Source organism: Salarias fasciatus, chromosome 22 (assembly GCF_902148845.1).
Source record: "Salarias fasciatus chromosome 22, fSalaFa1.1, whole genome shotgun sequence".
NCBI classification, from domain to species: domain Eukaryota; kingdom Metazoa; phylum Chordata; class Actinopteri; order Blenniiformes; family Blenniidae; genus Salarias; species Salarias fasciatus.
The window spans coordinates 10,086,481-10,102,767 of record NC_043765.1 but is presented as its reverse complement, the minus strand read 5'-3'; the positions used below and the strand labels follow the sequence as shown (position 1 = coordinate 10,102,767).

At 40.5% G+C, this 16,287-nt stretch overlaps 3 protein-coding genes and 2 long non-coding RNA genes across 13 annotated transcripts in view; 1 reads left to right on the top strand and 4 right to left on the bottom strand.

The window, feature by feature from the left end:
- The window catches only part of LOC115409066 (class I histocompatibility antigen, F10 alpha chain-like), a 348,874-nt gene that overhangs the window by 87,898 nt on the left and 244,689 nt on the right, over positions 1–16,287 (bottom strand). Inside the window, exon 5 of one of the 3 annotated variants that reach the window (XM_030120053.1) lies at positions 7,073–7,081. The exons of the other annotated variants lie outside the window; for them this stretch is intronic. Within the exon in view, the coding sequence (XP_029975913.1) occupies positions 7,073–7,081 (9 nt within the window). The remainder of the gene's footprint in view (positions 1–7,072; positions 7,082–16,287) is intronic. 3 annotated transcript variants of the gene reach the window in all.
- Positions 1–16,287, top strand: part of LOC115409078 (class I histocompatibility antigen, F10 alpha chain-like) — a 420,939-nt gene that overhangs the window by 194,399 nt on the left and 210,253 nt on the right. The window lies entirely within an intron of this gene.
- The window catches only part of LOC115409072 (class I histocompatibility antigen, F10 alpha chain-like), a 324,040-nt gene that overhangs the window by 230,084 nt on the left and 77,669 nt on the right, over positions 1–16,287 (bottom strand). The gene's annotated exons all lie outside the window — the stretch shown is intronic.
- On the bottom strand, positions 7,349–8,080 carry LOC115409090 (uncharacterized). The gene is made up of 3 exons (XR_003933893.1): positions 8,019–8,080; positions 7,609–7,703; positions 7,349–7,474 (listed from the first exon to the last, which is right to left on the bottom strand). It is a non-coding gene; the product is annotated as an uncharacterized LOC115409090 (long non-coding RNA).
- Positions 8,277–10,645, bottom strand: LOC115409088 (uncharacterized). 2 transcript variants are annotated; one of them, XR_003933890.1, is made up of 6 exons: positions 10,252–10,645; positions 9,889–9,970; positions 9,033–9,791; positions 8,751–8,860; positions 8,501–8,660; positions 8,277–8,389 (listed from the first exon to the last, which is right to left on the bottom strand). It is a non-coding gene; the product is annotated as an uncharacterized LOC115409088 (long non-coding RNA). The 2 variants fall into 2 exon arrangements; XR_003933889.1 differs by having other exon boundaries at positions 8,296–8,660.

The window sequence follows — 16,287 nt, the reverse complement described above, 5'->3', positions numbered from 1 at the left end:
GTTTCTTATTTTGAGAAAGAGAATATATTTTTTCATTTTATATCTCGTGAAATGTGATCTCAGTTGTGAGTTTTTGAGTTTATAATAATTGTATAATTTTTTTTTTTTTGACTGACCTTACTGTCTTCAGCATTTTTTTTTTTCACAAAATGATCTTTGAAAAATAGGGGTCGTGTTATAATCGGAGTCGTCTTATATTGGGGCCAATACGGTAACGAAAAAAATTACATAATCTCCATTCACTATAATGTTAATATGGAAAAATCAATTTTTAAAAAAAGCCACATTGTTTTCACAAACCACCTCAACAGAAATATTCTACAAAAGGCCCTCTACCTTCATCAACATTCCCAAGAAATTTTACTGTACAATTTTTAATAAAAATTTAAGGAAAAATTACATAATCTCCATTCACTATAATGTTAATCTTAAAAAAAAAAAATCCATTTTTAAAAAAAAGTCAAATTGTTTTCACAATCCACCTAAACAGAAATATTCCTCATATGCTCCTCTGCCTTCATGAATAATCCCAAGAGATTTTACTGGACCAATTTTTAATAAAAATTAAAGGAAAATTACATTCACTATAATGTTAATATGGAAAAAAATCAATTTAAAAAAAAAGGCAATTGTTTTCACAAACCACCTAAATATAAATATTCTGCATAAGGCCCTCTACCTGAAATAATATTCCCAAGAGATTTTACTGTACCAATTTTTAATAAGAATTCAAGGAAAAATTACATCATCTCCATTCACTATAATGTTAATATGAAAAAATCAATAAAAAAAAAAAGTCAAATTGTTTTCACAAACCACCTCAACAGAAATATTCTGCATAAGGCCCTCTGCCTGAAATAATATTTATGAGAGATTTTACTGTACCAATTTTTAATAAAAATTCAAGGAAAAATTACATCATCTCCATTCACTATAATGTTAATATGAAAAAATCAATAAAAAAAAATTCTAATTGTTTTCACAAACCATCTCAACAGAAATATTCTGCACAAGGCCCTCTACCTTCATTAATACTTCCAAGATGTCTGAATTTAGATATGATCGTGTTTGTGTCCCACGTGTAGTGCAGCCCAATTAATGTCTCATCTCTGTCACGTGACTGTGTTTAAACTTACTTTTGCACTATGTTAACCATGTTTACCTGATATTAATGACCTAAATCCCCTGTATATGAATGTGCCATGTGTTTTCACCATGTGTCCCCCTGCTTGCTAGTAATTATTTGCATTTACTGCATGTTTCCTGTTTAATTTTATATTATTGTCTACTAGACATATTATACTGATTGTTAATGTTTCTGAATCATCCCAATGACACCTTTTCTGTTTTTCTTTATTCCTGACCACACACACACACACACACACACACACACACACACACACACACACACGTTCATTTAAATATACACACCAATGACCTGTTCCAGTTCCCTGCTTCATGTCAATAAAGCTGATTGAAGATTCTCTGACCGGAGTCTGTCCGTAGTGCTGCCACCCAATGAAGATCCACCCCCCTCCTTTACAAAGAGATGTTACTGTACCAAGATTTCATTAAAAATTCATGGAAATATTCCATCATCTCCATTCACTGTCATCACAGTGCAATAATAATAATCCATAATTTTCCTTCCATATCATGTCTCCCTCCCCCAACACTGTCCCCTTATGCCTCCCTACCTCTTTATATGTGTCTTGTCACACATGCATACAGTGTAGTTTTGCTTTGGCAGCAAAAACTATCGTCCTTTCTTCCCGTATTTTACTTTATGTTTGTTCCTTTGTTCTCTTTGATGATGTCATGGTCCTGATTCTTAACCCGACCCTTCTAAGCCGACCGTTCATGTGCTGGGGTGTGTTCTTTCTTCTCCGTGTGTCTCCGGTGCACTTCAGTCAGTCAAGACCACAACAAATGTCTACATATTTGGACCTCATCTGGGTAAGTGTTTTAAAATGCAGCAGTGCATACGTGTCAATGTTATTAACAGAGAATTTTCTTATATCACTGGATTTTATGTTTGTTGTTTAAAATCTTTCAAAGAAAATTGTGTTTTCAATGAATAAAAAAAAATGGAAATATAATAAAGGATGTGAATGAGAGTTTCAATCACGTGGTGCAATAATAATCCCAAGAAGAAAACATCTATTTATTCTGAACGTTTTATTTACCCACAGAATTTAAATCCACTACAGTCGATATAAAAACTAGAATGAAATTCACATAAACATGTCAAATGGAGCATGATTTGTAACTGATATCTTTCAAAGAACAAGGATGACAACAGCATCATCTCCGGGGATCCTTCATCACTCTACTACATGTTAGTATTTTCATCAAACCTCTGGGTGACGTTGTTTCAAACACAAAGGTGAGGGTTCGAATCCCACCAAGAACTACATCTGAATGAGTTTTTGGCATCAAAAGAGAGCCAGAGTCAATAAAGCAGCTCTGCCAGTATATATGACACCAACATGCTCAACTTTTCCTCTTCTCTCTTTTTCTTTCTTCCTTTTTTCTCCCTCCTCTCTTCTTCCCCATCTTTGCTGGACGAGTGTCCCCCAGCCTCTGCTTTAGCTGTGGTGTGTGTGTCCTTGAATTTCGTCTTCTGGACATAACTGGCTGCCCAAGTCTTGTCCTTTGCGTTGTGTAACGCGTCACCGTCCACTGACACACAGGATCCATGGAAGCTCCTGTCACAGCGATCACACTGTGTCTGTAAAAAATACATACTACATTATTGTAGAACCTCAACATTCATATGTTTTGATTTTGGTGGCTACAACTCGACATGACTTGACCTGCATTACTTTTTTACTCACCCGCTGTATAATGGCCGCCCCTGGTCCGGGAGGCTTAAAGGTGGCACACAGCGCATGAATTTTCCTCGTCAAAGACTAAAACACAAAACCAAACTTTAAAAAAGAATATATCTCTGTATAAATGGAGAGAGGGAGATTTACAATGAATCTTGATTGTGATTTTTGGTAACGCTTCCTTTTACAGTACGGTAATTACCATGTATTAACATGGTAATTGCAGGGTAAGTACCATGTAATAAGGAGAAGTTATTGTAAAATTACCATGTAATTACAGGGTAACTATGTTTCTAATTACCTAGTACTTTTAGAGTAATTACCAAGCCAATTCCAGGCAAATACCAAGTAACTACCTGGTAGTAAGTATTAATTACTGGGTAATTATAATGTATATAGCAACTATGTCGGTAATTGCCAAGTACTTACTAAGTAATTGCTAAGTAATTACCATGTAATCATTGGGAAATGTAGACTTTTTACTAGGTATTACTAGGTACTGCTAGGTGTGTACGCTATGTGTTTCCCTATAAGTCAAGTGTTTTTTACTACTTACCTGGTAACTTCTTAGTATTTCCCAGGAACTACAACATTTACCTGGTAATTACGGTTGAACTGTAGACTACTGCAAAAGGAAGTGAGGCCTGTTTCCACACTATTACCTGGTAACTACTTATTCGTTACCCAGGAACTGCAAAAATACCTACCTGGAAATTACATAGTTATTAAAGTGGATTTGTACTGTAAAAGGAAGTGAGGTCTGTTTCCATGTTATTACATGGTAATTGCTTATTTGTTACCTAGTAAATAGAAAAATATCTACCTGGAAATTACATAGTTATTAAAGTGGATTTGGACTGTAAAAGGAAGTGAGGTCCGTTTCCATGTTATTACATGGTAATTACTCATTTGTTACCCAGTAAATAGAAAAATATTTACCTGGAAATTACATAGTTATTAAAGTGGATTTGTACTGTAAAAGGAAGTGAGGTCTGTTTCCATGTTATTACCTGGTAATTACTCAGTATTTAGCCTGTTACTCGGAGACTTTCACATTACCCCACACACTTGCACCAAAAATGCAGCAAACCCCATCAGTGTCTGTGATACAGTCTCTGAACAGCTCACTGTATCTGTCAGGAGATCAGAGTTTCCATCAAAACCACCACCACCAGCCGTCAGATTACATGAAGATGAACGCATTATTATTACACTACCTCACTCCAAACACCTCACTGTGACCGACATGCAAAACAAGAGAGCTGCCAAAGATAAACGTTTTAATCAAATGGAGTTCAACTTCTTATAAAACAATTTACAAAACAGTGCACATTTTTAGCAGTCAGGCACCTTTTTTTTTTTAAGAAACAGAACAGATTTCTTTTGCAAAAAACAAAATACAAATAACAGTGATAAACAATCACTATAAATCAACATTAATAAGTACACTGCTCCAGTCTTGTGAATTCACATCATGTGTTTTCTGCAGACCCGTCTGGTCTACAGGAACCCTTGATCTCCATCATCCCGAATACCCAGGACCGCCGTCGCCAGGTGTTGTCACGTTGTCCACGTCCAGACTTGTACCTCCCTCGGCGTGATGAAAACGAGGACAGCACAACTGTTCCTTCTTAATGCTCAGGGTTTATTCACTTTAACACCCAAACCCCAAACGTGAGAGCTGAAAACATACAAATATACATTTTAATAAACAGAAACTTACACAATAGACAAATATACACATTGCACAAAACACAAATATCTTTAAACCTTCAAATATGCACATAAAACCGACATTACAACCGAAATATCCACCCAAGCCTGAACCACAGCCACCCAGCACCAGCTGCAGAGCTCCACACTACCACCACGATAATGATCAATAAAACTCCAAGAAAAACGAAAATATACACACCTCACTGGCTGCTTCACATTGTAAAGGAGGTAAGCCGTTTGTTTTTGCTCTTTTCACGGAGTTTTTTGTTCTTATTTTCTCTCTCTGCGTTTATCTGTGCATCACTTAATGTGGTCCTACCCGGAAAGTTCCGCCGTAAACACGCTTTCTCTCATTAGAGTAGGAACCGAAATTTAATTAAATATAAATATTACCATATCACCAAGTGTCTGCAGACGTTCTGCCATAAATAAGCTTTCTCTCAGTCGAGGTAGAACCGAAATTTAATTAAATATAAATATCACCGAGTGGCGGAACTAACCCTCTGCAGACGTTCCGGGTAGGACCACATTAAGTGGTGCACACAAACGTGGAGAGAGGGAAAACGCTCCAAAAAGTATGTAAAAAGAACAAAAACAAACGGCTTACAATGTAATGCAGTCAGTGAGGTGTGTATATTTCCGTGTTGCTTGGTGTTTTATTGATCATTATCGTGGTGGTAGTGTGGAGCTCTGCAGCTGGTGCTGGGTGGCTGTGGTTCAGGCTTGGGTGGATATTTCGGTTGTAATGTCAGTTTCATGTGTATATTTGAAGGTTTAAAGATATTTGTGTTTTGTGCAATGTGTATATTTGTTTATTGTGTAAGTTTCTGCTTATTAAAATGTATATTTGTATGTTTTCAGCTCTCACGTTTGGGGTTTGGGTGTTAAAGTGAATAAACCCTGAGCATTAAGAAGGAACAGTTGTGCTGTCTTCGTTTCCATCACGCTGAGGGAGGTACAAGTCTGGACGTGGACAACGTGACAACACCTGGCGACGACGGCCCTTGGTATTCGAGATGATGGAGATCAAGGGTTCCTGTAGACCAGACGGGTCTGCAGAAAACACATGATGTGAATTCACAAGACTGGAGCAGTGTACTTATTAATGTTGATTTATAGTGATTGTTTATCACTGTTATTTGTATTTTGTTTTTTTGCAAAAGAAATCTGTTCTGTTTCTTAAAAAAAAAAAAGGGTGCCTGACTGCTAAAAATGTGCACTGTTTTGTAAATTGTTTTATAAGAAGTTGAACTCCATTTGATTAAAATGTTTATCTTTGGCAGCTCTCTTGTTTTGCATGTCGGTCACAGTGAGGTGTTTGGAGTGAGGAAGTGTAATAATAATGCGTTCATCTTAATGTAATCTGACGGCTGGTGGTGGTGGTTTTGATGGAAACTCTGATCTCCTGACAGATACAGTGTGCTGTTCAGAGACTGTATCACAGACACTGATGGGGTTTGCTGCATTTTTGGTGCAAGTGTGTGGGGTAATGTGAAAGTTTCCGAGTAGCAGACTAAATACTGAGTAATTACCAGGTAATAACATGGAAACAGACCTCACTTCCTTTTACAGTACAAATCCACTTTAATAACTATGTAATTTCCAGGTAAATTTTTTTCTATTTACTGGGTAATAAATGAGTAATTACCATGTAATAACATGGAAACAGACCTCACTTCCTTTTACAGTACAAATCCACTTTAATAACTATGTAATTTCCAGGTAAATATTTTTCTATTTACTGGGTAATAAATGAGTAATTACCAGGTAATAACATGGAAACAGACCTCACTTCCTTTTACAGTACAAATCCACTTTAATAACTATGTAATTTCCAGGTAGATATTTTTCTATTTACTGGGTAATAAATGAGTAATTACCAGGTAATAACATGGAAACAGACCTCACTTCCTTTTACAGTACAAATCCACTTTAATAACTATGTAATTTCCAGGTAGGTATTTTTGCAGTTCCTGGGTAACGAATAAGTAGTTACCAGGTAATAGTGTGGAAACAGGCCTCACTTCCTTTTGCAGTAGTCTACAGTTCAACCGTAATTACCAGGTAAATGTTGTAGTTACTGGGAAATACTAAGAAGTTACCAGGTAAGTAGTAAAAAACACTTGACTTATAGGGAAATACATAGCGTACACACCTAGCAGTACCTAGTAATACCTAGTAAAAAGTCTACATTTCCCAATGATTACATGGTAATTACTTAGCAATTACTTAGTAAGTACTTGGCAATTACCGACATAGTTGCAATATACATTATAATTACCCAGTAATTAATACTTACTACCAGGTAGTTACTTGGTATTTGCCTGGAATTGGCTTGGTAATTACTCTAAAAGTACTAGGTAATTAGCAACATAGTTACCCTGTAATTACATGGTAATTTTACAATAACTTCTCCTTATTACATGGTACTTACCCTGCAATTACCATGTTAATACATGGTAATTACCGTACTGTAAAAGGAAGCGTTACCTGATTTTTATGTTGAGGTTTCCTTTACCAGAGGCCTCCAGGATGTGCTGAGCCACATCTTCTCTCTCCTTCTTGCCATTTTGCTTCTGGAGGCGCTGAAATCCCTTTGAGGGACGGCGGGGAAAGCCTTGAGCCGGGCTTCTGCCGTCTGAACAACATTAAATGCAGGTACTTCAAAAAATAGTGGCAGCACAGGAAATGACACTCGCTTTAGTTTCACACTAAATGTAATTGGAATGTTGTCTGACGGCAGTCGGTCTTTAACAACAACCCGTCAGACCTCACTAACATCAGGTTGTTGTCAGCTTACCTGGAGAACAGTCACACCACAGCTGCTTCCATCTTGTTGGACTGGGGGGGACAGAACCCCCCCTCTCCACTGCACATCCACCCAGTCTGTCTTTCCAAGACATGTTGGTCTTACTTTGAGGTGCTCCCTGAAAAGAATGTATTGTAACCACACCCTCAGCTGTAGATCCTGGTTCTCCATGTCCAGCATCATCACAAACATTAGTAACAGGATTAAAAGCTGATTTCAGTCATTACAAAAAATACCCATGATGCAAATGACCTGATTCCTTCAGCAGCATCTTCAGACGCCTTCAGTTCTGTCAGGCTTTGCGCTGGATCCACCAGGTCCACTGTGCTTGTTGGTGCATGTGTGTACTGGGACAGAAGTCAGTCAAAGCACCAAATCAATTCCTCCAAATGGTCTCATGAGGTGACAAGACATTTTGTGATTTCACTATCATGAATTTAGGCAGCACTGTGGCGCCGAGTCAGTCCTGTTGTTCAGTGGTTTCTACATTCCTGCCCCTTTGTTTCTTCACAGTTCTGTGCTCTCATGTCTGTGGTTATTTCACTGACAGTCAGTCTCACTACTTGACTTGTGGGACTATCAAAGTGTTTTAGTCTCATTTCATGGGATATAATATGCATTTAAAGACAAAATAAAGAGAGAAGCATCGGAAATTTACTGACCAGCAAGTTCCAGTGGTTATTGTTTCCCAGCACAAAGGACAGAACTGCTTCGTAGTTCCTGAAGTTCACCTACGATGGGAAACAAATGATGTGGATGAAATAATCAACAGGATAAAAACTTATGGACCAATTAATGTGTAGTCAAACTGAAAGGTGATTATGCAATAGTCTTGGGTGTTAATCACTACACACACACTCACACACACTCAGCGTGCACACTCACCCCCTCCCACCCTCCCCCTTCTTAAACTTTGCTGATGCAGCTTCTCCCCGTCACCAAACAGGACACAGCCTGCGGTGTGGTGGCTCCTTGCTACACTGTGTCCATCAGGCTGAATGAGCACAGAAACATGGAGGAGGCCCTCAGTTACCTGATAGACAAAACACTGAATCATCAGTTAATAAACATAAACAGTCTCAAACGGGGTGAATTCCATCAGCCTGTGTTATACAGTCTGATCTACAAAACACTTTAAAAGGACCATTTGCAAAGTGAACACATCCCTCCCCTGTCAGCCGCTGCTGTGGCCTCAGAGAGCACAGCTCCGAGTGGTGGATGAGGATGTTGTGTCCTTCAGGCTGTGAGGGAATCACTCCGACCACCACCTCACATTCCCTGTTCCTCCACAGCAGCCTCCCCTGCTGGACAGGATGACCACAAACCAAAACATATGTTCTAAATGTGTTGTGATGGGGTGTGTGACACAGATGGGACAAATGTTATCCCATTACATTCTGCAAAGCTTGTTAGTTTTCTGCAGGCAGGTCCCACAGTCAGACGCAGGCTGCCTCCATGTCTCTGCTGACCTGGGATGTTCCTCACAGGACTGTTGGCTCTTGTCCTTAAAAAGTAAGGGAAAAAATGATAAGAAATAAATACATGAAGATGTGTGTGTGTGTGTGTGTGTGTGTGTGTGTGTGTGTGTATGTGTGTGTGTGTGTGTGTGTGTGTGTGTGTGTGTGTGTGTGTGTTTATACATATACACACTCATTATCTAAAGTCTCACTTTTAACCTTTTTTTTCCTCTGGGAGGCAGAGATGAGTTCATGTCATGGGAGTGGACGGCAAATGTGGAGCCAACACCAAACCTCCGGATGTTCAGAACCTGTGGGGCCCCCACAAGGGGTTTGATACATACACAAGGTTCAGGAAAAGAATGATCCAAAAAGGGAATCAGAATAACCTCCCCTTCAAACTGTCTGTAGTTTGGTGATCTTGATTTTGAGCTGCAGTCACATGAGGTGTTGTCTTCTGGAACGATGCGGAGAAAACATTCAAAACTAACACTGTCCTGATAAACTGGTCATAATGCAGCTGCTTGGTGAGGATCTTTATTGTACCGCTTGTTTGTAGCGGAATGGTTTTTTTATGGAAGTCACGTAGATTCCTCTCTTGTTCATTTTCCGCTGCCTCCATCTCTCCATCGGGACGCGGTACTCCTTATAAAATATTTTAGAATATGTGATATTATGTGAGATATTGTGCATTTAAAGTAACATATTTACCACATTGATTTACAATGATATCACTATATTTGAATGTTTAGATTTCACAGTAGATCTATCCTGCTACATGCTGCTGACTGTCTGACTTTTCTTTTTGTGGGACGCTTCGAGTCTTCATGCTCTCTCAGCAGGGCATTGTGGGTAGCTTTGTACAGCCTGATGAAGTCCTCAAGCCTGGTGAGTCTGCGTCCTTGGAGTCGGATTTTTTTTCAAGCCCCACTGACTTTTTCCCATGATCCCTTGGGTTTTGTTATCGTGTGTGACGTTCTACAAAGATAATGACATGTTACTGTACAGAATGAATACTGTTCATTCATATTTGAGTAGATTTGCATTGTGAATAAATATTGTCAGTACACCACACCTGGCAGTTTTTCTTTGCAATCTTGGCAAACTTTTTAGAATCCTGCCTGTAAGGTCACTGTCACCATGCCGACCAAGGTCACCTGGAAATGTAACGCATTCATTTTATGGGCACATTTCCTCATTACAAATTGGTTCATTTCTGTAATGATTTTCTCTAACATGACTAGAAAAGAGCGCAGACCTCCGCCAAGCAGTTCAGTTTCCCCCAAAAATAACGCTCCTTTACTTAGTCACAAGTGTCTATGAATATTTATGAGCTTCTAGTTTGAAAACGTCTTGGAAATCGTGGTGACGGTTTTGCTGACAGACAGGACATTTGTGGACCGTTTGTCTCTGCAGCAGGTGTGTTGTTTCAGCCCACCTGTGCTGGAGTGTCACAGAGCTCTGCTGCACTCTGCTGGTCAATGTAGGTATTACACAGAGACAGAGTCAGTGCACTGGAAACTTCAACGCAGTCCAGAATCCATGATCTTTGCCAGATCTCCCCCAAAATGTCATCACTTCTAGTTGAAGTCGTTGTGGATATTCGGTGAAAACTTGGTCACAATCTGCGGCTTAGTTTGGGAGTTTTTTTGTGAACAGACAGACCAACAGACGGACAGACAGACAGACAAAGAAACTATGAGGATTACATCACCTCTGCTGGCGGAAGGAACTAGAATGTTATGACGTATTTTAGATTGTTTGAATGTTCTAAAAACATGTGAGACCCATTGAAGCTCTCCTCATGTGTGTTACTGTTACAAGTTGTTGAATGAAGATACTTATGATTATTTTTGTTTTGTATGCAATTTTTAGTTGATGATTATGATGCATGTTACACTGCTGTGTTGACAGCAGCAACATTCTGACCCTGTCTTTTTATTTACTTTTACAGAGCTCTAATATTTAAAGCCACTCACAAAAAAAAAGGTAAATAAACAAACAAATAAATCAATAAAGCCACTCCCCCAGCATCATCCCCGACCAAAGAGCTGCATGTGGAAGGAAGTGAGTTGCCAAGGAGACACAAATGTCTCAGAATAGGAGACATTTGTGTCCCCTTCATTTTCCAGTGCTGCACTGTCGATCACTCTCAAGAAATGCTCCTGGAATGGAGTGCAGCTTGTGGTCTCCTGAAATGTAAAATGGTAAATGTAATTTCCAATATATATTTTTTTAATGTCCATTCATTCTATATTCAGTGATGCAAACCTCCAGGTCCTCTGTCAAAACCTTTTCTCCCTCAACAGAAGGTTCTCTGCGTCTTGTGAGCAGAGCTGGAGGTTTTTGAAATGCCTCTCAACATTTCCAGAGCTGCATGGCTGCTGAACACCACAGTGCAGCTGAGGAGCGTTTCATCCAGCTCAGCGAGGGATCTGGCTGCTGTCAGGAGCCCAAAGATGTGCACGGCCAGCCTGTAGTGTCGGGGCGCACTGAGGGAGGAATACAGATCATATCATCATCATCATCACCACTTCCTTGATGGCAGTTCAATGTATTTGAGTAATTGGATATTGTGTATTTGCTGTGTTTCACTGACTGTTTTTTGCAAAGTGTTTTTGCATTTTTCATCATGTGGCTCAGACAGCGGTGGAGGACGGGCTGGCTGAAGTCCTCTGCAGTGCCGTTCCCAGTGATGATGTTAAAATAACTGTGCATCAAGCCACCTGGACTCTTCTGGCAGAAGAGCATTGCGATGGCCTGCATTAGGACCATGGAGCATCACTAATGACCATCAGGGGAGAGACGTTTCTGTTCCCAAATGGTTTCCGATGATCAGTTTGGAAGGAGCTCAGAAAATAAGTAACAGATGATGTGGTGTGCTCGCAGGTGACACATGTTGCCACAGGAAAGGGAGAGAAAGCCTTTTTTGGGTTCCGCACCACCAGCTCGTACACATAAAAGGGCCGTGAGGTGTGTTCTGACCTTTTTAGAATGCTTCCTGTTGCATCAAGGTACACAACATCCTCTTTGCAGCGATGGTTAAAAATCTGGACGCCTTTCTTCGACCACAGCATCACAGCCACTGGCTCCAGGAGGACCTTCTGCTAAACTTCAGCCGGGTCGGTGCCTTTCCTTTCCTCCAGCATCATCTGGAGACTCAGTACCTCATTGTGATGTTTTCTTTCTTTCTTTCTCTGTCTGGATGTGATGGACTGAAGGACAGCTGCTGATGGAGCCTCCTCCCTGCAGCCAGACTGAAAGACAGAATCTTCAAGGCCTCCAGACTCTGGAGGTACTCTGCTCTTGGCAGCGCGGTCTGAAGGTTTTCGTGCAGGACCCTTTGTTTTTCAGCGTCTTCTGAAGCTCTCTGGCGCCCCCCAGGGGAGGCGCGCCTCACACTTTGAAAACCGCTGGTTTCAGTGATAAAAAGCAGATACTGCACGAGCACTTTTATTTGTCAGAGCTTTAAACACCATTATATTTAGTGAAAGTTACGAGGTTTCAGACATTCTGCTGCACAGATTCTCTTCATTTTCAGTTGAAATTAAAGCAGCTACGGAACATCGTCCACACGTCCCTCTGTTTTGTTCTTCCTGTAGGGAGGCGAGGGAAAAAAATATTTAAAAATGTGAGGACCAAGCAACAACCCAAGGTTCTCCCCTGAGAACCAGACAAAAATACTATGTGCACCCCTGTATATAGACCAGCATTAACAGAGAAAGTTGCAATTCCTGTGGAACATATGTGTGAATGATTATGATTTTTTTTTATCAAAACAAATCATCCAGCATTCAGACAGACAGAGAATATTGACATGGTGAGCTCAGGTAGATCAGGCATGGCAGGTGATGGTGGAGGCTGTTGGTGAGGAGGTGGGAAGAGTGAGAAGAGAGAAAATACCCCCCCCCCCCCCCCCCAACCCTCCACCAAGATAAATAGATTTTTTTTTCTTTTTTTTTTTTTGGGGGGGGGCGCGGTTGAATACAGGACCACATTCTGGCAATAAAAGTTTTTTTTTTTTAATTGCAAAAACGAACAAACCATCCAGACAGACAGAGACATGCAACACGACACAACAGAAAACACAGAGGATCCTTGAGCAGCTTTTCTGACTCTCAAATAATAATCGGCGGCGACTTCAACACAGTTTCAGACCCATCAATAGACAGATCCAACACATCCGGAAACAAACGCACCTGGCAGTCTGCAGAAACAATCATCCAGTTCAGGAGAGACTCTGGTCTTGGTGACAGCTGGAGCCTTCAACGTCCAGCAGCAACAGAATTCTCATGTTTCTCACCAGTACATCGTTCATACTCACGTATTGACTTCTTCCTCACCAGCAATTCAGTGATTCCAAACATTTCTGAACACTGGATCCACTCCATTCTCATCAGTGACCACGCCCCAGCATCATTCAAATGGAATCACCCAAAACCACACAAACCAGCCCCCAGATGGCGCTTCAGCACATCACTCCTGAAAGACCATGAATTTAACAACCTCTTCAAAAAGAGTGGGCATCCTTCCTGGAAATAAATGATTCCTCAAGGCCATCACCCACACTGTGATGGGAAACAGGTCAAGCTGTCCTGAGAGGAACCATCATATCATACTCTGCCTTTAAAGAAAAGAAAGAAAGACAAGAATCTGAGTTAGAAGAAAAAAATCAAACAACTTGAAATCATCAATGCAACTAACCCAACAGAAGAAAATGAGAAGAAATTAAGACAGTATGAATCAGAAATCAACCAAATATTGAATAAGAAAATCAGCTTTTTAATCAACAGACTCCGGCAAGAAAACTTCCACGACAATAACAAACCCGGAAAATACCTCGCAAATCAAATCAACAGAAATAAGGAAAAATCCACCATCTCCACATCAAGAGCTCAGCAGGGAGGCCAACCAGCTCACCAGAGGAAATCAGTCAAGTATTCAAAGAATTTTATGCAGACCTTTACTCCTCAGACAACAACTCAAAGGATGAGGACATGACATCATTTCTCAGCAGCGTTAACTTCCCCCACCTTTCCCCTGAACAAAAACTACACCAGACTCCCCCCTAACGGATGAAGAAATACACTCTGCCCTCAATAAAAGGCCCGACAATAAAGCTCCTGGACCTGATGGCTTCCCTGCTGAGTTCTACAAACACTTCTGCTCCGTCTTGGCCCCACTTTTCCAGAACATGTTATCTGAAATACAACAGAACTCCAGATTTCCTCCCAACATGAACACAGCCTCCATCTCACTCCTCCTCAAACCAAACAAGGACCCCACCCTGCCTTCAAGTTACCGTCCCATCTCACTCCTCAGTGTTGACATAAAGATCATCACTGCAGCTCTCTCCCACAGATTAGAAACAATAATCCCATCCAGAATCCATCCAGACCAAACAGGACTGATTAAAGGAAGACACTCAGCCAATAAGACACGCAGACTGTTCAGCATCATGCACCACTCGGCCACACTCCATCATCCAACCATCATCACCACTTTAGATGCAGAAAAAGCCTTCGATAGAGTGAACCGCTCATTCCTCATCCACACCCTCAACAGATTTGGCTTTGGGGAATCATTTATTAACGGGGTCAGAACACGATGCTCTTCACCTGCAGCCACAGTCATTACTGACGGACAAACTTCACAGAAATCCACTCTTCACAGGGGGGCCAGGCGAGGACGTCCACCCTCCCCCTCTCTGTTCACCATTTTCACTGAACCCCGAGCAGCAGCCGTCCGTCAGAACCCCCTCAGTACTGGAATCCAAACTCCCAGCATGCACCATGAAACCAGCCTCTATGCAGATGATATTCTACTCTTCATCCAGAACCCACAATCGTCACTGTCAGAAGTAATAAAAGTGATCAACTCTGTTCCCTCTCTCTCCCACTGCTCCATAAACTGGAACAAATCATCCGTACTGCCATTAAACAGCAGCAGTCTGGATGTGGCAGCCCCCACCACACCCACCCCCTTCTGCACAAGTCACATCCCTGACTGAGGAATCCACATTTCTCCCAGGCCGTCACAGTTGATGACTTTACATTTCACTCCATGACTCAAAACAACAAGCGATGCTCTCCAACGATGGATGAACACACCACCATCACTATGAGGCAGAATAGCAGCAATAAAGATGACAGTCCTCCCCAAAATGAACTCTCTCCTTTCAATGCTCCCCACTCACCCCCCGATCATCTGCTTTAACTCTCCTGATTCATCCATCAATACATTCTATTGGAAAAATAAACCCCCAAGAATCAAACTGACAGAAAACAGAAACATGAGGCGGACTCAACGCTCCAAACTTTCACCACGATTCACCTCAAATCAGCTTCAGTATATCTACTAATGGACCCCCCCCCCTCAGTCAGACACACTCGGTTAGACACAGAACAGACAGTTAGCAATGAAATACATTCAGCAGATTTACCATTTAGTTTAGTTTAGTTTAGTTTATTTGTTTCTTTCGTTTAAAACAACACAAAGACAAAAAACAAAACAGATGAAAATACATCAACGTCATCAGTCCAGACACCAAACAAACCAAAGAAAAGGAGCAGAAAGAAGAACAATCTTATTCTATCTGCCCCTTTACATGCAGTGTTTCAACTAATACAAATGAACAATCCTCAAAAACTCAGATTCATTCAATCAAAAAAATGTTTCACCTGCAACAACTTAGATTTCATTTTCATATTTTTCCAATGTGGACTTTTTGATATGTTTCTTAAATGTCATGATAGTTTTAGACTCTTTGATTTCCTGTTTCAGAGCATCCCATAAGTTCACTCCTTTCACCACAATGTTTCTTTCTTTGGTTTTTATTCTGTCCTCACACAGTCGTGCTTGACTGTGCTAGACAGATAGCTAACAAAAAAGACTGCAAGCGGTTGAGGTGCTCTCAGCTTTTATGTAAAACTGGAAAAAATAAACACAAGAAAAAATACATCAACGTACACATAATAAATGATTCAAACAACATGAATCAGCTCAAATTGCACACATCTCAAGCATCACATTGGTTTGACCTTACAGAACAGCATTTCTGTGTTTGCAGCCAGTGGAAAATATATCTGTTATAATGTACCGGACAGTCACACATGCTAGTAGCTAACATACATGCTAACTCTCCACTTATCCAAACATCTCTTTAACTAATGACAAATAAAACTTAACATCACTTAGTGAAACATTATAACAACAGCATCACATGCAATAACTTACGGACAAAGATCCTTTCAGGCTAAACCGCCGATGAAATTGTCTTTCCATGATGCTGTGTTGTGACTGTGCTTCATGTAGAAAAAACCCCCAACAAAAACGAAAACCTAAATCAAGTCCGGTCACCAGGGGGCAGTATCTGCACACAATTCACCTGGGACTTGGGAACAAATATCTCAATGTAACTGTACAGTTTTGGTTCTGGATCTGGGTTTTTGGAACACGTCTGTTCCTTTAAGAT